The 24,047-nt window shown below is 36.3% G+C and overlaps 1 protein-coding gene across 2 annotated transcripts in view; it reads left to right on the top strand.

The window, feature by feature from the left end:
• Nucleotides 1-24,047, top strand: part of IL1RAPL1 (interleukin 1 receptor accessory protein like 1) — a 1,308,770-nt gene that overhangs the window by 765,113 nt on the left and 519,610 nt on the right. For both annotated transcript variants that reach the window (XM_003793744.2, XM_012807604.1), the window contains one exon: nt 22,558-22,744. In XM_003793744.2, coding sequence (XP_003793792.1) covers nt 22,558-22,744 — 187 coding nt within the window. The remainder of the gene's footprint in view (nt 1-22,557; nt 22,745-24,047) is intronic.

Below are 24,047 nucleotides of genomic sequence, written 5' to 3'. Positions count from 1 at the left end.
TTAGTAATGCTTTTTTTTTTTTTTTTTTGCTCCAATTCAAGCCCTGATACTCTGACAATAGCACACAAAAACATGCAACAACAATAATGGATGCCACACACCAAGACACTGCCACATGTTGACATGAACACCACTGTGAGACACCAATACACCAAGGTTATGAAACTTTACCAAGTTGTTTGTACAGTGGCTGCCACGTAAGTGCACGGTGGCTAGTTTGCAAACTTAGTTATCAAACCTCATAATTTGCATAGCTAGCAAAATGAAATATTGACACATTTTTAAAAGATAAATATAAAGTAGATACTCAGAAACTATCCAATGCTCTCCTGGGGGTTATGGTATTTTTAAGAGAAATAAAGTAAAGTAAGACTCAGGAATTTGCACTGGTTGGCATTTTACCCATTTGAGTGTTTTGCTGTGTGTCCACAACATGGAAGTAGCTTAGCTATTTGTGTTGCTGCTGTTGGTACAACCACTGGATGGTGCAAGGATCTAAACTGTTGTGTCTGCTGCTGTGCTGGCTGTTGAAAAGCAGAGGAGAACAACTGGAACCTCTGCTGAGGAAGCCCTTATTGACTCTTTTCTGATTAGAGCCAAGGCTCAGGTGCCTGAGGCTGCAGAAAAGTTCCCACTCCAAATAGGTTAATGAGAACAGGTTTCTAAGCAGGTGAGGCCTGTTCTTGACTGCTCTTGAACCTTATGAAGAAGCCTGTGGCACTGGCTGTGGAGGGTGAGAAGTTGTGGGTTGCTGAAGGTCTTGTAGAATCAACTGATAAAGCAGTTGCTGATGCTGCTGGGTGTTTAAAATGAAAGAACCCTATGATGCTAAAATAAAGAGCCTAAGACCTGAAGTATTTTTGAAAAAGCAAGCTGAATAGTGTAGCAGGCTGTGCCTTTGGTGGCTGACCTCTTGAGAACAGAAAGCCCCATGCATTCATTCCCGTAGGAGCTGGGGCACTAGTGGCACAACCCAGCACTGGATTTGAACCACTCACGAAAGCCTGGGCTCCATGGATTGGGCCCACTGGTCTAATGACCTTCAGGTCAGTGGAGTCTGCCATGGCCTGAGTGGCTAGAGTTCTTTGGAGGAGCTGGCAGGGGACCAGGAAGCTGGAGGAAGAGACATGTTGACACCTCTCAGATCAGCAGAGGACTTCCCCAAAAGACTTGGTGCCATAAGAACAAGGCCAGAGGCAGAAGCAGGGCCGGAGCAGGGGTAAGGACAAGGGCAGGGGCAAGGACAGGGACAGGAGCAATGACAGGGTCAAGGGACTAAAGCAAGGGACTAAAGAATGCTGCCTGCCTGTAGTGGAGGGAAATTGTTTCCAAGGAACTCTTCCTTGAGTTTGAGGAAAATCAGAAAGGTACAGGTAGATGTTTTATTCCTTTTTCTAATACTGAAGGCCAGACAGACATGGGCTTAGACTCCTCTATTTTGATTTTTTTATATATTTTTCCTCTGTAGAGAGTTGACTAAGACTGACTGAGCCACTGGGATTGTGTGACACCTTGTCTGGACTTTTGGCTTTGCTCTGGACCAATTCCTGGTACTGATGGACCTCCCTCCCAGCATCAGTCTGCCACCCGGGCCTGGGACCATGAGAATGGTCATCTGGGGAGAAGTGGGATGGGGGACACCTGGCTCTCATGTCTGGCTTCTTCATGTGACTATATTTTACCAAAGAAAGGTGGCTCACTAAGCAATTACATGATGGTCAGCTTCATTTTCTGGTACAGACTGCTGGCTTCACGTTTGCATGATTCTTTTACCTCATGAGCTGGCCAAATCATTGGTTGTGAGTCATCGAATTTGATAGACCTTTCTCCCTTAGCATATTTCTCTACATCCACTTCAGAATGTACAGCCAAGTCACAGGCTCTCTGTTTCCACGTATTTACACAATTTCCTGCTTTAGAAATTTTTAGGACATAGCATGGACCTGCTATCTTCATCTGTGCTATGCTCCTACAACATAGTACCTAAAACTGTAATTATATGAAACTGAAATTTATTTTCTTACAATTTCTTTCCTTCCTTTCCTCCCTCTCCTTTTTATCCTCTTTCTCCCTTCCTTCCTTGTTAGCTCAGGAGAAGGTGGATAATAAGATAGCTCCTGCTACTGTTTCCGAGAAGATGTAGGAATACCTCCTGAAGCACCATTTTATTGAGCCAGTATTTATCTCTTGCTTATAATAAGCTGGCCATTTTAGAAATTCTGTGTGACATGGGCTTGTTTTAATTGAGTCTTTATTTATTGCCTGTCTCTCCTAATTTTGGTTACTTCTGTTGCACATATTCCTGTTGTTTGTTATTTTTTTCTACTTGGAGCTGTTTGGTCCTTTTATGGTGTTTTTCCCATCTGCAAATGTTTTTTTATTTGAAACAATAAAAGAAATTAAAAGAGAATTTGGACCCCCAAATAATTAAATTCCTTGTGGCATGTCAAGTTATAATTTCGTTCTGCTTCATGCAAGTGTGGATGCAGATGTGTAGGGATGTGTTTTTGCAGAGGTTTTATCTTCTTAACTGATATTCAAAAAGTGCTTTTCATTTTTTCTGGAAAAGCAATAGAAGACAATTTTCTGAGGCAGTAGGATGGGAGATTACATGACTTACCCGAAGGTATAGTTGAAGACCACCTTCTTCTGTTGCCATTATGACATGCAGATTTTGTTGCTATTGATGGTGGTGATATATTAAACAAATAATATACCTTTTCACAAATCTATCTTCTGATTCTTTGGCACTATCTTCTTCATTAGGAACTTTTAACTTTAGTTAGTTCCTTTTCCCTATTATCCACTAAGTCTTCAGAGGACTCATTTCTCCTTAAAAGTGCCTCATTTTTCCTAAAAGGAGATGTCTGCCACGGGTCCCATGCTCTTTCTGTGATTTTTCTTTTTGATTCTCCAATAACCTGTGTTCTAATCCACCTTGTCTCAAGTCTTTTCTCAGTATTTCTCAGCATTGGGCCTCAAATGCTACCCACAAGTTAATAAGAATAAGAAAATTAACTCGAGAGAAAAAGTGGATCAAAATGACAATTCATCAAGGAATACAGATAATATTTACACATACAAAAAGATGTTCAACCTCACAAATAATATTTTCTTTTTTGGCTTTTATTGTTTCATTTGACACATACAAATTGTACATATTTATGAAGCACAATGTGATACTTTGATATATGTATACATTGTATAGTGATCAAATCGAGGTAATCAGTATATCCATCTTTTTAAACACCTTTATTTGCATTTGGAAAATTCAAAATCCACTCTTCTAGCTATTTGAAAATAGACCTTAAATTGTTGTGAATTATATAGTCACTTTTCAGTATCGTAGAATACTAGAACTTATTCCTCCTGTCTCACTGTATTTTGTATCTGTTAACCAGCCTTTGGTTATCCCTGCCTGCCCTTCCCCTGCCTAGCCTCTAGTAAGCACTACTCTACTTTCTAATTCTACAAGATCAATTTTGTAGCTTCTACATATGAGTGAGAACATTTGATATTTATTGTATTTGTATTATTTGTATTATTTCACTTAATGTCTTCCATCCTCATCCATGTTGCTGGGAATTACAGAATTTCATTCAAAAAGACCACCCTTTTTGGAATATTAGATTATTAAAGATCAAAACTTTGCATAGCTTTTCATGTTATATAATAGTATTGGGAAATAGCCACTCTCAAACACTGATACTGATGGTTTTAAATGTTCCAATTCCTATGGATAAGAAAGAACCTGGGAATGATTTGCCCCCAGGTTTGACTTCAGGTAGGTGAGATGCATGAGTGGAAATTTTTCACCATTGGACTATATACTGATTAAAATTCTGTTTACTTTCTAAAGTTTTTAAAAAGAAGTGCAGAATTTACCCTATTGCTTTGTATGCTGCCAGCATGCCACTGTTATCCATGAGTGGGGCAGCACTACTTCATTCTGAGTATCACTTGGTAACATGAGAGCACTCCACAGGAGATGAATAGCAAGGACAAAAACCTAGGGAAGTTGTAGCCCTCCAAGCAAAGGGAAAAAGTGAATAGAGGCACAGCAGTAAAATTAGGGAAAGGCCTTCTGAGAAAATCTGAAGAAAAATGGGCAGTAAATAGTATTAAATGTTGTAAACTGCTCAAGCCTGATACCTACTGAAACATTGAAACTATTAAAACGAGATAACTATTGAAAGCTAGAAGGTTATTGATAATGTAGTAATATTTTCTGAGAAATAATGGTGAGAAAATGTAGACCATGGTAGATAAAGGGATAGGTCTGAATAAGTAAGGGCAGTAGTTTCAACTGCCTCTGTAAGATTTTTATTACTAACAAGAAAGAGGCAAGTTACAGGTAGGAATAAAGAACACACTCAGGCATAGAAATAAACAATACCTCTGTGTAAAGTCTCTCAATAATGCAATAATGGATCAGGTAAATACAACATGCATAATGATATTATCGATGATGTAATTATGGAATTTTTGAAAAGGACATACGCTTTCATGTAGACTTTCATTTGACAAATGAGAAGGTAACACACTCAAAATCACAATTCAGATTAATGACTTGTGTTATGTACTTTATGCATTATAGACATAATGAATGGTAAATAATGACATCGGTAACTACAAAGTCAAATTGTGTAGCAATACTTTGTACAATTTTGATTCCAAATCAATCCATATTAGTAAAAGAAAGCAAAAGGCCAGAAGCATTGTAATAGCTTTTGCAAATTAGCTACCAACGTGGTCAATTACAATTGTATTTGATAGACTAGAGAGCAGAAGGGTTTTGAGAGTGGGAATGATTACAGCGCTGTTGCATAAATTGGAGCTTTAGGAAAGCACTCAAGAAAAAGATGTCCAGTTAATCATGGTGATATTCATCATATGCATATGAAGAATAATTTGGGAAGACCTTGAATCATCTTAAGACTGAATGTAATTGAGTTGGACTACTATTTACATAAGAATTCTCTATATTTTTACTTGCTGTTATCATAATGGATTTTTAAGGAAGAGGCAGAAATTATAACTGGAAATCACGTATACAATAAAGCCATTTTCAATTTTTTATCACAGTTGTTTAATATGAGCAAAACATAAGAAGTAATCTTATAATATTGACAAGAAAGTAGTTTGACAGCTTACTGTTGCAAATTCTCCTGTGTAACTGTAACTATCCCACCTCCCCTCCGGCTAGGGAAAAGTGTTTTTCATGGGACCCATACTTCTGAAAATACTGAATTTCAAAATGTCTGTTCCATGTTCACAGCTGTTGACATCCACAAATATTTAACTACCCAGTCATAGAATTCCCTTGGTGTTCCTTCTATTTCTAAAACTAAGAAAAGAGAGCAGAGCTAATAAAAGACAAGCCCTCATTCCTGGTGTTTTATTTATTTATTTATCTCCCTACCACTGCATCGAGGGATGACTTCCACTTTATGCCTCTGTGTCAACTGCCGCTCTGTCTGACAATAATAAGAGACAAGATTAACTGAATTGGAAATGTAGGAGCCTTCACTCCCAGGAAGGATGCTCGATTCATACTGAACCTTTCTATAAAAATGAAAAAGTTGGATCTGGAGAAAGAAATGGAAGAGGGCTGTATTCACAGTAGGATAAGGAGATTAAATAGGAAGAGCTATATGATTTATCTCTTTTATTAGGTGTGGAGGAGAAGAGAGTAAGCTTTTTAAAAGGTGGTGACTTTGGTAAAATCTCCATATTTAGCCAGTGTTGCAATATTAGGGATAATGAAGAGTGTGTGCAACAACCGGGTGAAAGTGAAAAAATGCAAGAAATGTAGTGAAGGTGACCATCATCTAAGGGGTTAATCCATTACCGCAAATCATAGGAACAGCAATGATGCGGATTATTTAGAAGTTTGTGCACTACAAAGTAGTATATTTATATCACAATACTAGTTACTTCTCACAATAACTGAATTTATCCCTATAATTGTATGATCAGGTTACCTAAAGTTCAAAAAAGATATTACTTGTCCATAGTTACAGAGCTTGCTAAAAAATGCCTCTCCTGATGTAAATTCATCTTCTGGTATTTCTTACCACATTTGGATAAAGATTGGACACACTTGTGTTTCATTCTTAATATTTGCAATCATACATCTAATGGCACTGTGGTATTATATTCTGACAACTGAAGTATAAAGGGTTTTATTCCTACATTGTCTTCGTTGACATGAATCTTTAAAATAGTTGTCATATTGTGATCATGTTTATTTTTCAAAGAAAAAAATCATTAGACTAGTTTCTTTTCTGAAAATGACCTATTTTTGGCAATAAATAGATTGCTGGTATTTAAACCATTTTTTAATGTTAATGAACAGGAGGTTATTTGGATTGATGACTTTCTAGTATGAAATATCTAAAAATTACAATGGACTTGAACTGATATTAAAATTGTATAGAAAGGGATGGAAGAGAAATCAACTATGAAATGTGCTTAAATCATATAGAATAAAAGTTTCCCTCAAAAAACTATAATTCTGTGTTTAAATGGAAATAATTCACAGTTTAATCCTCTGTTTTTCCTCTTTTCCCTTTTTTCCCTGATTTTACACTTATAAATAATAGACTTTCGGCTTGGCACAGTGGCTCATGCCTGAAATCTAGCACTCTAGGAGGCTGAGGCGGGTGGATTGCCTGAGCTCACAGGTTCGAGACCAGCCTGAGCCACAGCAAGACTTCATCTCTAAAAATAGCTTGGTGTTGTGGTGGGCGCCTGTAGTCCCAGCTACTTGGGAGGCTGAGGCAAGAGAATCTCTTGAGCCCAAGAGTTTGAGGTTGCTGTGAGTTATGATGCTATGGCACTCTAACAAAGAAAGGCAACAAACTGAGGCTCTCTCTCAAAAAAAGAAAAAAAAATAAGCCTGGGTGGCACCTGTGGCTCAAAAGAGTAGGGCTACAGCCCCATATGCCAGAGGTGGCAGGTTCAAACCCAGCCCTGGCCAAAACACTGCAAAAAATAAAAAAATAAAAACTAAGCCTTCATCATAGAAAGATTATAAAAGTACCTTAATTTATTAAATTTTCTATGTTTAACATTGGTACTTATAATATTTCCAAACATGCAACTGTATAACTTGTTTATATTTTTGTTTCATCTTTAGGGATTATGAATAATGTGGATTAAATACTCAGACATTTGTTTCCTAAACTATTGTAAGCTAGGACCTAGTCAGTTAAAGCAAACTCATTCCAGATAGTTCAGTATGGGAAATTCAATACAGGAAATGGGATAGTAAAATGCTAGAAGACCTGAAGTGGCCCAAAAGTTAGCAACATCAGGAAACCACTACTAACTCTATGGATGGAGGGAAAAAGAACAGAAGTGATGTTACCAGACCCTAGAAACTGAAACAATTTAACTCCATTCAGTAAAATATTAGCTGTGGGTTTGTCATAGATAGCTTCAATCAGTTTAAGAAATGTGCCACCTATGCCTAAACTCTTCAGTGTTCTAATTAGAAACGGTGCTGGATTTTATCAAATGCTTTTTCTGCATCTATTGAGAGGATCATATCGTCTTCATTTTTGCTTTTGTTGATACGGTGAATAACGTTTATGGATTTGCGTATATTAAACCAGCCTTGCATCCTTGGGATGAAACCTACTCGATCATGACATATGACTTTTTTGATGATAAGCTATAATCTATTGGCTAGGATTTTGTTGAGAATTTTTGCATCTGTATTCATTAGTGAAATTGGTGTAAAGTTCTCCTTTTTAGTTGGGTCTTTTCCTGGTTTTGGTATCAGGTTGATGTTTGCTTCATAGAATATGTTGGGGAAGATTCCTTCCTCCTCAATTTTTTGGAATGATTTCTGTAGTATGGGAATAATCTCTTCTTTGAAGGGTTGATAGAATTCTGGTGTGAAGCCATCCTGACCAGGGCATTTTTTTGGTTGGGAGATTTTTTATTGTTTCTTTGATCTCAGTGCTTGAAATTGGTCTGTTCAAGAGATCTATTTCATCTGGGCTAAGTCTAGGGAGAGGGTGTGATTCCAAATATTGAACCATTTCTTTCACATTGTTAAATTTCTGGGCATAAAGTTTCTGGTAGCATTCAGAGATAATCTCTTGTATCTCTGTGGCATCAGTTGTTATTTCCCCTTTATCATTTCTGATTGTGGTTACTAGAGATTTTACTTCTTTATTTCTAGTTAGTCTGGCCAAAAGTTTATCTATTTTATTTAGTTTGTCAAAAAAACAACTCCTTGTTTCATTAATTTTCTGAATAATTCTTTTCTTTTCAGTTTCATTGATCTCTGATTTAATTTTGGATATTTCTTTTCTTCTGCTGGGTTTAGGGTTAGATTGTTCTTCTTTTTCCAATTCCATAAGATGGCTTGTGAGTTTGTTGATGTGTTCTCTTTCTGTTTTTCAAATGTAGGCTTCTAAAGTGATAAATTTTCCTCTCAGGACTGCTTTTGTAGTATCCCACAGGTTTTGGATCCAAGGCAGTTCTTAGTAATAAAAACAAAGCTGGGGGCATCACCATAACAGATTTTAGGCTGTACTACAAGGCCATAGTGGTCAAGACAGCATGGTACTGGCACAAAAATAGAGACATAGACATTTGGAATCGAATAGAAGACCAGGAAATGAAACTAACATCTTACAACCACCTAATCTTCAATAAACCAAACAAGAGCATCCACTGGGGGAAAGACTCCCTATTCAATAAATGGTGCTGGGAGAACTGGATATCCACGTGCAAAAGACTGAAACTGGACCCGCACCTTTCTCCACTCACAAAAATTGATTCCAGATGGATAAAGGACTTAAATTTAAGGCATGAAACAATAAAAATCCTCAAATAAAGAAGAGGAAAAACACGGAAAGATATCGGCCTAGGGAGAAACTTTATGCAGAAGACTGCCATGGCAATAGCAACAACAGCAATAATAAACAAATGAAATTTAATGAAACTGAAAAGCTTCTGTACAGCTAAGGAGACAACAATCAAAGCAAATAGACAACCTACCCAATGGGAAAGGATATTTATATATTTTGAATCAGACAAAAGCTTGATCACTAGGATTTATTCAGAATTTATATTAATCCACAAGAAAAAAACCAACAATCCCATACATCAATGGGGAAGACAGATGAACAGAACATTCTCTAAGGAAGACAGACAAATGACTAGCAAACACATGAAAAAATGCTCATCATCCCTAATTATTAAAGAAATGCAAATTAAAACCACCCTGAGATATCCTCTAACCCCAGCAAGAATGGCCTATATCACAAAATCTCAAAACTGCAGATGCTGGCATGGATGTGGAGAGAAAGGAACACTTTTACACTGCTGGTGGGACTGCAAACTAATACAACCTTTTTGGAAGGAAGTATGGAGAAACCTCAAAGAACTCAACCTAGACCTCCCATTTGATCCTGCAATCCCATTACTGGGCATCTATCCAGAAGGGGGGAAAAAAAACCTTTTATTATAAAGATACTTGTACTAGACTGTTTATTGCAGTTCAATTTATAATCACTAAAATGTGGAAACACCCTCAGCCCAAGAATGGATTGGCAAGCTGTGGTATATGTGTAGCATGGAATACTATTCAGCCATTAAAAAATGGATATTTGCAGCATTTGTATTAATCTGGATGGAGGTGGAACACATTATTCTTAGTGAAGCATCACAGGAATGGAGAAGCATGAGTCCTATGTATTCAACTTTGATATGAGGACAATTAATGACACAGTGGGGCATGGGGGAAGGGGAGAGCAGACAGAGAGAGAAGGAGGGAGGGGTGAGGGAAAGGAAAAGAAAAAAAAAGAAAATAATGACTAATTCTCACATAAATTGGATTTAATTTTGACCAAAGTACATTACTTGAACATTAATCTTTAATTCAACTTGTTAATATGTTGTTTAGGGTATTGCATCCTCATTTATAAGTGAAATATGTTTGTAATTTCCCTTTATAATAATATATTTTTTCCAATTTTAAAAAAATAAAAATAAAAATAAACTGAAACAGTTGATCTTCTTTTGAAAAAAAATCCAACTCTGAAGCCATTTGTGAGGAGAACCTGGAAAATGGAGAAACTATGTGTGGGATAAAGTAGTGAAGAAGGAAGACAGATAAGACCCCCTGCTTCAAAGGCTCTGAGTGATGGCTCTGCCAAGACCCTGGCACTTTTGAAGGCCAAGGTGGGAGGTTTGCTTGAGGCCAGGAGTTTGAGACCAACCAGAGCAACATGGTAAGACCTGGTCTCTACCAAAAATAGAAAAATTGGCCAGGCATTGGGGGGTGTGCCTATTGTCCCAGCTACTTGGGAGGCTGATGCAGGAGGGATTGTTTCTAAAGCCTAAAAGTTTGAGGTTGCTGAGAACTATGATAATGCCCTTGCACACTATCCTGGGCAACAGAGCAAAAGACCCTGTCTCCAAGGAAATAAAGAAAAATACTCTTCTTCTCATGGCACTAACACTGGTAATGGAAGAGAAAATATATACATATATAAAGAAAGAAGACCAAAGAAAGTCAATTAGTGATAACTGATAGGATGAGTATAAATAGAGTGGTGTACTAAAAGATTATGAGCCTTTATTGTTCCTTATGGCTGTTTTGCATTAATTTGCTTTCTTAATGTTGTATTGAAATATATATCTTACTTATTGAGTTTTTGGAATCCTCTCATTCCTTCCATGTTAATTCCATTGAGGTAAGCCTATGATGTCTTCAAGGACTTCTAACTATTTTGCTTGAACAATTGGATGGGTAATGTGGCCATCAGTGAGATAGAAGAGGCAAGGGTAAGAGTATATTTGGTGGCACATGTAAAGATTTGTGGAGTATGTTAGGTCCGAAGTAATTTTTTTCAGATTTCAAAGAGGTGTGATAAATAGGAAACTGGATATAGAAATCTAGACATCAGAGGAGGAGATGTAAATATAGGAGACGCAACACATAGAGTTAGCATTTAAAGAGAGAGAGTTAAATGAGATGACATAGCAGGAGATTAAATTATTTAATGCATATAAAGCTTTTTAAAATAATAGCTATAATGAAATATGCCATATTTTGCCATATATAATGTGCTACTATGTATAATGTACACCCCTGTTTTTGGCTCAGATTTTCAAAAACAACTATTTAATTTTATTTTTTACATTCAAATTTTTATTTGTTTGTATTTTTTGTATTATAAAGGAATTTTAGGATTTATTTTTTAATATATCATAGTACACAAAATTTCACGTAACAAAAGATGATCATAGGTGATAGCTGTGTCCCAGCTTCACAATAGGCTAAAACAACAGTGAAATGTGTTTTCTCGTGTTCACTAGTTTTAACAGGCACAGTGTTTACTTTTTTGATGTTCACGGTTCTGTTGAGCAGTGCATTAAATGTGAGTGGGGCTTCATCCATATTAGTACTTTAGGACAGCTCAAAGTTGGAAGTTTTTCAGAGATTGAAAACATAATGAAATTTCAAAACTCGATACTTGATTCTCGTAGGCTGCTGCTCCAGAATCCAGGTCTTTAGCTCCTGTAGCACCTCCAGCCACTTCGGAGGTTTCCCTCACTTTGCCTTCTTTTGTTTTGGCATCTGAAGAAGCTTTCCTTCCTGTGGCCTCCACAGTCCGATGACGCTCTGTGAAAGGAGGTCCAAAGTGTGTCCTGGATCGGTTGCCATGCTCTTTAACATGCTTAATACCTGTTATCTTAAAGCTTGCAGTGTATGAAAACCATTTTCAAATTTTCCAAATGATCGTCCAATAACTTTTGTGAAAAATATCAGCTAGATTGCTGGCTCTCACCTAACGTGTACGAAGAGAAATATGCCGCTCTTCCTTGGCTGAAAAGGCTTTCATTGCAAGTTCATCTTAGGTTCAACAAAAGTAATTACCATGGCCCAGGGAATTATTTTGCATACAGATATTGCAATTGCTTTCTAGAGTTATGCTTTTAAATCATGAGTATAAATCAAAGAATTAAAAGCATACAGATTTAGTACTACCCATGTATAATGTGCATTCTTATTTTTCCCTCAAAAATTTGGGCAAAAAGGTATGCATTATACATGGCAAAATATGGTAATTCACATGCTATATAATTCACCCACTTAAAGTATGAAACATATATAACATACAGTTGACCATTTTCACCATTTTTAAGTGTAAAACGTAGTGGCAGTGATTATGTTTGCAATGTTATGCAGCCATCACCACTGTCCATCAGCCAAGACAGAAATTTTGTACCCGTTACATACGAACTTCCCATTTCTTCCTCCCACCAGCTCTTTATAAACTCTACGGTACGTTCTGTGTTTATGACTTTGCCTATCCTCAGTACCTCATATAAATGGAATAATATAATATGTGCCTTTCTGTTACTGGCTTATCCTTAGCAAAATGCCCTCAAGGTTCATCCATGTTATAGCTTGTATCAGAATTTCATTATTTTTTAAGGCTGAATAACATTCTATTATATGTATAAACCACATTTTTTAAATCTTTTTGTATGTTGATGAATGTTTGAGTTATTCTGCCTTTTGGTTATTATGAGTAATGCTGGTATGAACGTTGTTGTAAACTATGTGTTTGAGTCCCTGCTTTCACTACCTTTGGGTACATACCCAGGAGTGGAATTGTTCAATATTCTATATGTAACATTTTGAGGAACTGCCAAACTGTTTTCCAAGGTGGCCACACCATTTTATCTTCCACCAGCAGTACACAAGTGTTCCAATTTCTCTACTCCTTGCTAACACTTGTCACTCCGCCTCCTTTTTTTTTTAAATAACCATCCCAGTGGGTGTGAAGTGGTATTGCATAAGCCTCTTTGCACAGTGTTCCCTTCCTCCCCGAGTCTCCTCTCAGTAGAATATAAACTCCATAAAAGCAGGTACTTTTCACTGGGCAGAGTGGCTCACCTCTGTAATCCCAGAACTTTGGGAGGCCAAGGCCAGAGGATTGCTTGAGGCTAGGAATTGGAGACCAGCTTGAGCAAGAGCAAGACCTCCTCGCTATCAAAAACAGAAAAATTAGTTAGGTGTGGTGGTGTGTGCATATAGTTCCAGCTACACAGGAGGCTAAAAAACGAAGATCACTAGAGGAGCCTGGAGTCTGAGGTTGCACTGCACTCTAGCCTGGGGAAAAGGCTGAGACACTGTCAGACACTGTCTTAAAACAAACAAACAAACAAAAAACTACCAGAGAAAGTGCTTTGCTTATTCACTGTTTTATCCCCAGCCAGACCAGGTACCTAGTCATTGCTCTATAGATATGTTGTCTGAATGAATGTATTTTAAATCCTCAAAAAGTAATAGTTGTATTCATTTTTAATAAATGATATTGTATATTTATTCTTGCATTACTTTGTGTGTTCCCTGCTGGGCTTAGTGTTTTCTTTTGGTTTGATTTTGTTTGTATAAAATATCATAGGTTTTTATTAGGAGTCTAAGGGCAATATACTTAACAGGGTGAAATGAGAGACAAGGATGTGAAAGGAGGTGAAAGATTTGAAAATTATAAAATTAGGAGGCGGTGGGAAGTCAAGCAGATCTCATGAGCTGCCTTCCAATTTGAGCAGCAAAGTGGCGCGGTGCTCTGAACGTGTAACTTGAGGAGGGTGGCTACAATTCTCTTCTTCAGGGAGTGCTTCTTTCTTGCATTTCCATTTCTTCTGGGCCTTCTATAGGTAAGGAATCTTTTTATTTTTTTTCAGATGCAAATAGGCTATTTTGGTTCTTCTTTGTCTAAAGAATTTGGGACCACATTCTAAATGTGCTTACCTTAGAGAGGTCACTTTTTACACGAAATTTTTATCATGAGTTTTTGTAAATATTCTATCTTTAAAAGTATCTCAGTCCCCAGAGTATAGAGATATAGGCTTCTCTTAATTTTATGGAATAGATGTATTTACATGGAATCAGGAACATACTATAAATGTCCTTTATAATCTGTCATCTTCACAGTTTATTATATTTACTACTTATATTTTTATCTTTCGAAGTCAAGGAAAACATGGCTATGCTTCGGAAATATTAACTTGCAAAGTAAAACTGAATAAAGCATATGCCATTATGATATTTTTTTTCAATAGAGAAATATTAGTAGGAAGAGAAAACTAATAATGGGGCTATTTTCTGACCTCATCCAAATTTATTTCATAAATAATCTAACTCTAAAAATATATTTGTGAACACGTAACATTTCAGTGAACTTTGGTCATTTTTTTTTCTTCTGTAACGAGCAATGCAACTTTGTTTTACTCTATTGGACTTTTCTCTGGAATTTTCACTATTAAATAAGGGGTGGGAGGACGGCGTCTGTGACTCAAAAGGGTAGGGCGCCGGCTCCATATGCCGGAGGTGGTGAGTTCAAACCCAGCCTCTGCCAAAAAACAAAACAAAAAAAATGAGGGGCGGCATTCAGGATTAGCTGAGCATTGGCACCGTATGTCTCTTCTTCTTCATAACAGTCTGGAAGATGTCTTCCTTCATTTGCAAGATGAATAGTGCAGGAACTATTATGACCACCCTAGAAGAAGATGTCTGTATAAAGCTTAGAGAGCAAAAAGTGATTTGCAGCTTACACAGATGTGATTCACACATCGATCCTCCCTTCCCTTGTCTTTCACATAAAAAATGTCAACTGTGATTATTAGAAGACCTGTTGTGTGTAGGATAAAACTAGGGTAGCGTCAGGTGACTGTGTGGAGCTATTCGCTGCCAAAAGAGTCTTTACAGCTCTTTTTAAACTTTCTGCCAGACCTGGAAGAAACATCTGTTTGCTGCGTCTGCTGTCAAGAACTGTTATTATTTCAGAGAACCATAAAATGAAATAGGGGGAAAAAAACTACTTTGGTGTTTAGTGGGATTTATGTGGGAATTGTTTAGAGATTAAAGAAAAAAATGTAATCAGAACTTTGTAGTCATTCATTCATAATTTTTATTTATTGAGAGTACCTACTAAATACCTGGCAATGGACTAGGCATTTGGGGCTATCATTAGGCCTTTGAAGTCTTTAGCCTCAGTCAGTGGGCTGCCAGTGAATAAACTATTGTAATGGATTATTATCCATGTTTTAGCAGAAACTGGAGTGTTCAGAAGGGGAGAAAAAGAGCTTAAGAGATTAAGAAAAAAAAAAAAAGGATGTTCTCAGTTCCTCAAAACGTTAAACATAGAAAAAGCATATCACCTAGCAATTCAAATCCTACATATATATCCTAAAGATCTGAAAGCAGGAACCCAAGTAAATATTTGTATATGAATATTTGTATTTTTCACAATATTTAAAATGTGGAAACAGCCCCAAATGTCTGTCAGTTTATGGTTGAATAAGTGAACTGTGGTATGTCCATACATTAGGCTAATATTCGGCCAAAAGAAAGAAATGAAGTACTGACGCATATTACAACCTGGATGAACTTTAAAAGCATTATGCTAAGTTAAAGAAGCCGGACACGAACTCCCACATCTGTATGATGACATTTATATGAAATAATCAGAATCAGTAGGGACTGCGGGGAAAGGGGAATGGAGAGTGATTGCTAATAGGCATTAGGTTTCCTTTGGGGATGATAAAAATATCTCAGGACTAGACAGAGGTGATGGTGGCACATCATATAAGTGTGCTAAATACTACTTAATCATTAACTTTAAAATGGTAAATGCTTAATATAATGTTACGTAAGTTTTACCTTAGTTTTTAAAAATGGGGCCTATAAGAATTCAACCAGCATATAGTTTATAAGACGCAAATATATTAACAGCAGACACAGCAAAATAAGTACTAGACAATTACAAATGATGATGCTGATGAAGGAAATAAAAACAATAAAGTAGATAAAGCTCAAAGAGGTCAGCCATTCCCTTCCATGAAAGAAAAAACTTGTAATGTGTGTGACCTTAAACCCATGTCTGGACCTGAGTTTCCTTCCATGACATGGCTCTTATCCTCTTGCCCTCTTTTCCTCTTCCTTAGCCTTGGAGTGTACAGAGCTGAAGTTTGAAAGTGCTCATGGTGACGAACAGCTCAGACAGAGAAATACTGGACTAGAATTTCATATGCTGGAGCTTCGTCAACTCTAATACTGTAGGAATATTAAACTAGGACAATAAAAATAGTAATATTATATTGATCACTTTTTACCAAAAAAGGGAAAGATAATTATTTTGAATTTATAGGTAGCCAAAGACTGTAGAGGGAGTTAAATTAACCAGTTAAATAAAATTTAAAAGAAAATAATTTGAAGCAGAAAGGCAATAAACCGACGTTTTTAGGTGTCAGCATCTGTTCGATGATCTCATTCTAATCTTTTCACGAAGGACTGATTTCTACCACAGTGAAATCAATAGGTCCTCCAGAGCTCTTCTGAATAGAAAAACTAATCCAAACAAATCTCACATTTAGTGTCAGCAGCTACAAGCGGAGTGTGTTTAAGAAAGATAAGATATAAGACAGGGGCCACGTGTGTAGCTTCAGGCATTACCATAAACAGTGATAGAACAATAAAAAAAGGAAAAATTGGAGTCTTTAAGATTAGAAATAAACTATCAAAGTATATCTAAGGCTTAACAAATTCTAAGATGCTCCCTCCACAAGCTAACCTTGACATTTTTGATTCCCAACAGTTTATTTTCACAAGTAATGATTAGACGCTATGGTCAAATGTCTGGTTGAGAAGCTGCCTTCCAGAAAGTTCAGTTGTGCTCAGGTCTGCAGGAACTGGACTTTCAGATCTGCGGCCCCTCTGTGCTGCTTTTCAATGCCAAAGGCTTATGACACTTCAAAAATGTAATGTACTTTTGTTTCTACAAAAAGATTATAACTTGAAAATGCTCAATTAATGTTATAATAGACCATGCAAAAACATCCTTAGTTGTTAAGGAATAACTTAATCCTTTAAAAACATTGATCAAATCCCTGACTGTCTTCCACGGCATTTCACAAAATGGGGAAAGGTGCTTAAACATTATGGAAATATTATTTCCCCTAGGGACCTGAGAATTAACAAAATATACAGGTCAATTATTTACTGATGCAATTAGAAAATATATCTCACAATTGTGTTACTGGTAATTCTGTTAGAGTAAGAGAGAAGACACTGAAGATTACACATTATTATGCATAGAGGATATAATTACAGAATAATTAAAACTGTGCTATACTAAGGTATCACATAACATGGTTCTTAATGTACTTTATCAGCTAATAAGATATATATAAAATTTCCCTTCCCACATACTTTTCTTACTTCCTGCCTGCACTACCCAAATTTCCACACCTTGATCTGCAGTTAGGCTATGTAGTCATCCTTTAAAAAATGAATTTTTTAAATTGCTCATAGTTCCTGTGCATTATAATTCAGAATTATCCTCTATTTCAAAGTAGCACACTGCTGAGAAACCTATGGAGGACTTCTGTGTGCTGTACTGACTTCCAGAGTCTGTATTAGAGTAATCATTTTCAGTTTTCTTTTTGTCATATATTAGTTTCTTAATTATGTCCCAAAATATTTATAGATTTGGAGTATATGTACTGGATTTAAGGTTAGATTTCTTTTCCTTTATAAGACAAGACTCTAAGCCAGTGCTTTAGAAGTCCATGCTTTCTATAGTAGGAGAAGATAAAGAAACCATGGTATTTCATTAAAACCTGCCATTTGCTCTCTTTTAACTCTTATAAGATTTGCGAGACTTTAAGGACTTAATTTTTTTTAAATATAAAGTTAGATCATATTTTGCATTTCTTCATAATACATTCATTTTAGGCAGTAAAATACAATAAAACCAGAGACTATAGATAGAAAACTTTCTTTTGTTTTAAACAATACTAAATATACATGTATATATAGTTTCTATGTCTTAGCACTAATTATCTCCAGTAGCATGTAGAAGATAGCAATGAATTAAAAATTAGGATCTGTGCATTCAAATCCCATTTCTTCCAGTAATTATAATAGGTAGAACTTAGACAACTCACTGGCTTGTTTTAGGCATTAGGTTCCTCTGCTATAATGTTCAGACATTAAAAGAAGTAACTCTGAGTTATTTGTACAGTACACTGTGTGTACCTGGTGTGGACCACAGGGTTACCCTTGCCAGAGAAAACTCCATCTGTGTATTTTTTTAAGTCCATACTAATACTCTTTCTTCCCTGGAAATGATAATTGGGTGTTGGCTCTTGAGTTATAAAAACTCTGCATGCATGTATGTCCTATCTCTTTAGACATTTCATAGACACTGATAGTCATAGTTATGGTTTAAGTTCTTGCCTAGACCTCAGCCCATTTGTTATAAACAACAATAGCCAAGTAAATATGTTCTAATGACTTTGCCGTAAGTCCTGTAGGAGGATTGTCCTTACCCGGCTAACTTATTCTGCACTATTTCCCTGACAGCAGAATGCCATAGCAGTCACGCTCAAGTTTGATGATGGCAGAATGCACTCTTTGCTTTAAGGGTGTGTAAATTTTCCTCGGGGGGATCATAAGTTTATTAATGTGTCACACATTGCTTGCTTCCTATTAGCTCTTCTCGGTAAATAGGACTATAGTGTTTGTTGGATGCTATTTTATTTTTAGCTTTTTTAAATCACCTCCTGATGAACAGAAATGGTAAACAAGTATTAAAACATGGAAAGTAATTTGAAAATAGTGCTATCCTGGGGAGTCTGGAATTCTAGACATTACCAGACAGTTGTAAATCATCACTCACCTCACAGAGCTGGGGAATAAAAGTCAGGAAAATAAGAACACCTAACCGCGCTTACCTAGAACCACTTTCTGAGGATTTGAGGTCAGTTGTCTTTACAGAAGAGGAAGAGGAGATGATTGGGGTGGGGGTGGAGTCCATATTTTCTTCCATTTTAGCTAGTCTTGTCCAGCCCACTCAGATCTCCTAAATGACAAGTGTAAGGGTTTATCTGGATGTTTATGCTTCAAACTAATTCAACATCAAAGAACTGAAATCATCATGGTGCTATTTTTTAACTTACCTGCTGAAGAAATACTGTGTGGGTCTATGGCAAACTAGAAACATAAACAAGTGAGCTGCAGTGCCGATGATAAGATCTAACACAGAGGGCTCACTGTAAGATGGGCACTGTTCTAAGATCTTTATGTGTTTTAACTTATTTGATAAATAATAGTCTTTACTATTATTTTCTCCTTTTACAAATAAGGAAATGGAAGCCAACAAAAAGGCAAGCAACTTTATCTTGAACCCCTGCAGTTGGGCTTTGGAGTTCTTGCTCTTAACTCAACCTTGCCTCCTCTGTGTGTGTGTGTGTGTGTGTGTGTGTGTGTGTGATATAATGTCTGCTATTTGACACAAAGAGATGTGGTACAACAGACAAAAGTATTCAGTTTCTGTGGAAGGCTCAAAATTAGAATGTGCTGATTTACTTCTTAGAAAGGTCTCTGTTTATCTTTTAATCCTAATGTATTCTACAAATATGCGTTATTCCAAAACCTAAATATTTTCTTAAGACACATTAGAATGTATCCTGAGATAGTTAAGAGCTTAACTATGATTAATATGTTTTCCTGAAAAAAAAAAAACATTGTCTTACAATGAGCCTGGAAAGAGCATGATCTAGGCTATGTTGGAATAAAATTAATAAATAATGCATGAGCGATATTGCTGGCAACCCGAAGAGAGATATCTTTTTCATGTGGGTGCGAAGCTCAAGGTAAAATGTAACATACTCTCTTTTTTCTCAAACCTATTTCTTTTTCAGTATTTTTCATGCTGAAAGATTGACTCTATCTTTCATATACTCAATTGAGAAAAATTCTTCATCGTCTTGGATGCCTCTCTATTTCCTTTGCTTGCTCACTGTTACATTGATTCACTATTTTACATATATTTTGGACACGATCACTTTTTTATCCCAATGTGCACTGCCTTTATTGATGCCGGTATTTTTTTTCCAGAATGAATGTAATTGTTTTCTAATTTGTCTTGCTGCATTTCGTCTTCCTTACAATGTAATCCATTTTTCTCATTACAATCAGAAAAATCTTTTCAAGATCCAAATTTCAGCCTTCCTCAACACAAAGCCCAACTTTTTGAAGTGGCTTACATAACTGTCAGTCTGGACGCTGTGCATGTTTCCAACCTCAGGTCCTTTTGAACTACCTTATAATCCAGTAACTTCACGTTATTTACAATTTCTTAAACACGCCAAGTCGTGTCATACTTTCTAGCCTTTGTACATACCGCTCCCTGAAATAAATCTTCTCTAAATTGCCAAATCCCTTCCTTTGCCTGCTTGTCTTTCAAAAACACAAAGAAAAAACATCCCAAATTCTTATTCATTCTTTAAGACATTCATATATTACCATTTATGAAACCTCCTGGTTTCTTACTTTGGCATGACTGTGGTAGTTCATATATCTTTGTAGTAATTATCATTTTGAATTTGAACTGTTTACTTCTTTGTGTATCTCTTTGCCTAGATTGTGAGAGGTTCAGGACAGGGAATGTGTCTTATTCTAGCAAAACTCTTGAACACATACTATCAGGACTTTTTTCCAGACTTCCAGTTGAGTTTGCTTAATGGTTAATAGTTTCTCCTATTAAGTATTTTTTATCTCCCTGTGGACTAGGTATTATAGGAAGCCAAAGATGCCCATATTCAATAAACCTTCTAATTTGTAGAAATATTCTTTTTTATCCAATAGAAAGCTGTATAGTCGCCCTAGATATTTTTTGGTTATTCTCATCACATCATTTTAGCATTAAACAAAAGCAAGAATCTAAATAATGGAGCTGCTTATATGCCAAGGACTCTTATCTGACTAAGGCAAAGTACTTGGGGGCTGCAGTCTGTGTGCACAGATGCAAAGAGAGAAGAATCAAGATCACTGAGCATGGATGACAAGCCAGGCAAATTTCTATGCAGTATCCTTTTTAATACTTAGGCACGTGTTGCCCCTACACCCCACTTGAGACCCAGAGGGCTTACATAAATGTCTTGATCTTGTCTAGATAGTAAGCAGTGAGATTAAACTACAGGAATTTGATGGCCACGTACATGAATAAGCAGTTGGCCACCATCTTAAACCATTTGCATTACTATAAGGAAATACTTGCAGCTGGATAATTTATAAAGAAAAGAAGTTTACTTGACTCATGAGTCTACACACTATACAAGAAGTATGGGTATGGCATCTGCTTCTGGTGAGGGGCTTCAAGGAGTTTCTAATCATGCTGGAAGACAAGGGAGGCAGGTGTGTCACATGGCTAGGGAAGGAGCAAGAGAGAAGTACAAAGCTTTTTTCTGTATTTCAGATTGATATGAGGGTGCAAATGTTTAGGTTACATTGTTTTCAATTCTAAGGTAAAGTTCAAGTTGTAGTTGAGCGCTCTACCCAAGGGGCATGCTGAGCACCCTCAGGTGAGATCCTGCCAATCACCCTCCCTCCTCCCCTCTTAAACAACCTGCTCTTGCATGTACTAATACAGCAAGAACTCATTCAAAAGGAAGAGTCAAGGGGAGTCATGAACCAAGCCATTCATGAGGCATCTGTCACCATGACATAATCGCCTCCCACTCGCCACACCTCCAACACTGGGGATGAAATTTCAACATGAGATTTGGAGAGGGCAAATAGCTAAACCCATATTACGCACTTACCAAATGAGAAGTTCTCTATCAAATCTTGAATCTAATATATTATTCCTCTCTTTATTTCCACTGGCTGGCACTATGCCTGACACAATATTAGTGTTCACTGAATGTCCGGAGACTTGAATTTATACAAAAACCTCATTTGATGCCAACTCTTCCAAAAGATCTCTGAACATTACTTATAGTCCATATTTCCACTTATTCCAAGTTATAAACTTGATTTAGTAACCAGCAAAGGAAAAAATGAGATGATGACTTAACGACCTGGTTCTGTAAAATCCATCAAGATAGGATTGCCCTTATGTAACACAGTAGAATGCTTCTCTGTGATAACATGAACTCCAGGTACCAACTCAGAACAGACATGGGTCAGTAAAGATAGTAACTTACTTTTATCTAAGAACGCTTTCTGCTCTGACTTGTCCATAACTTCTCTTCTTACAAAGATAACTGGTACTTTAAGAGTGAGAAGTATTATTCCTTTCTTCCATTGTGATTAATAGGTCAGTTACATTTTTTCTACTTCTCTCCTGAGTTTGCCAATTTTAGAATAAACCCAGACTTGACTTCTTTCCTGACCTGATCTTCCTTTATTTTTCTTCTCTTTTTCTAGTACAAAAATCTCTATTGAACATTTCTCAAGCTGAATTTAGATATAAAACCAAACTTTTTTTTTTCCCGGCAAATAAAAACAAATATACAGTTGAGTTCACAAAACCAAAACATTGTTTAGTTGGATGACAACAGAGAACTCTCTGGAATAAGTCAGGATGCCATAAAATGAGTTAAACAATGGAGTTTTGCTTCTCTTTCTTTCTTTCTTTCTTTTTTTTGAGTGAATTAAACATAGTGCCTTGACAGCACTTGCTTTTTTTCTTCAGACCAGGTCACCATATTTATTCTACTTTGTTACAGAAACTCTACTTACTGTATGAAAGTATCCATCTCCCTGACTGTGGGTGAAAATGACACTGGACTCTGCTACAATTCCAAGATGAAGTACTTTGAAAAAGCTGAACTTAGCAAAAGCAAAGAAATTTCATGCCGTGACATAGAGGATTTTTTACTACCAACCAGAGAACCTGAAATCCTTTGGTACAAGGTATGGTCTGTGGGTGATATTATTGCTTATAAATGGCTTAATGTGCATCTTATTCTGGGGCAAATTGGATTAAAAACTTAAAAAATGGGTGTGATGTAGTTCAGCTGTGCTTTCCTAGAATGCCAAAGAAAGTTCTTCTTGTCATTATGTTTTTAATAGTGGGGCTTTGATAATATTTGTATTATTAGTACATTATAATACACTATTATTTTAGCATTTATATTTTGCTTATATGAGCAGTTTTTCAAACCTGTCATAGTCTGAGTTGATTCATTTCAGGGTTCTTTGTATTATAATAGCATTCTAAAATATCCCCAAACAAGGAGAAAAAGGATTAATTTCATTCTGATTTAAGATGGTACCATAATTTTTAATGGAATGTTCTATTTAATATGAGTAATTTTGTCCATATTCTAACCTCTTTATACATAAACCTACATATTTTAAAGAAATAACATCTTTGGAAATTTTTATAACTTTATAAAAACAGTGTTAAAGTGCTTTCTTCCAAAACCAAAAGAAATCTTAAACTTAAATGGAATAATTCAACCCTTATCTTTCCCATCACATCATTGACACTTACTGATATTCCATATTTGACATAATTTTAAACTCATTCACACTATAAAATAATTTTTGTTATTAAATGTATTTAAAAAATAGTGTCGATGTTATAAAAGTTCATCCAGAATATTTCATTCATGGCTTGAAGATTACTTATGTAACATTTACTTTGTCTACTCACTTGAAAAAGGACTTCAAGGAAACCAATCTCTTTGTAACTAAATCCACAAATGTTGGTATATGTAATGTAGGCCCTTATGACTAATCACTAATGAATTAAAAACTGTTAGAAATGAAACAAGGGGGAAAAAGAAAGGAAACAAGAAACTAACTTTTAACAATTTTTTAAGGATTTTGCCCACATCAGCAATGTTCTTCCCTAAGACTTAATTTTGATTTTTCATAATAAAAATGGAGGGTTCAGAACATCAAGGGAACTGCTGAAAGGTTTTCCTACTTGTTGCTTGGTTTTCTTCTATCCTAGGAAATGTGAAACAGCATTCAAATAACTGGTCTCTGTTCCTGTGGGAATGAATTTTATTTTTTCTCTTTTCTTATTAGAGTATTTCTCATCCTTGATACTCTGTGGTTTGCTTGCCTTCCACAGGCAGATTCTGAGCAAGCCCTGATGATTGCTACAAGGAAGAGTGGTATTAGGGGAGTTTGAGCCAAGGTCTTTCCCCCAGGTTTTTTTTCTAGCACTCATGTGAATATTCAGCTTCTAGATGTGCAAATATTT

This window comes from Otolemur garnettii, unplaced genomic scaffold (genome assembly GCF_000181295.1).
Source record: "Otolemur garnettii isolate 467f Iridium unplaced genomic scaffold, OtoGar3 scaffold00072, whole genome shotgun sequence".
NCBI classification, from domain to species: Eukaryota; Metazoa; Chordata; class Mammalia; order Primates; family Galagidae; genus Otolemur; species Otolemur garnettii.
This window is presented reverse-complemented; position numbering and strand designations above follow the sequence as displayed.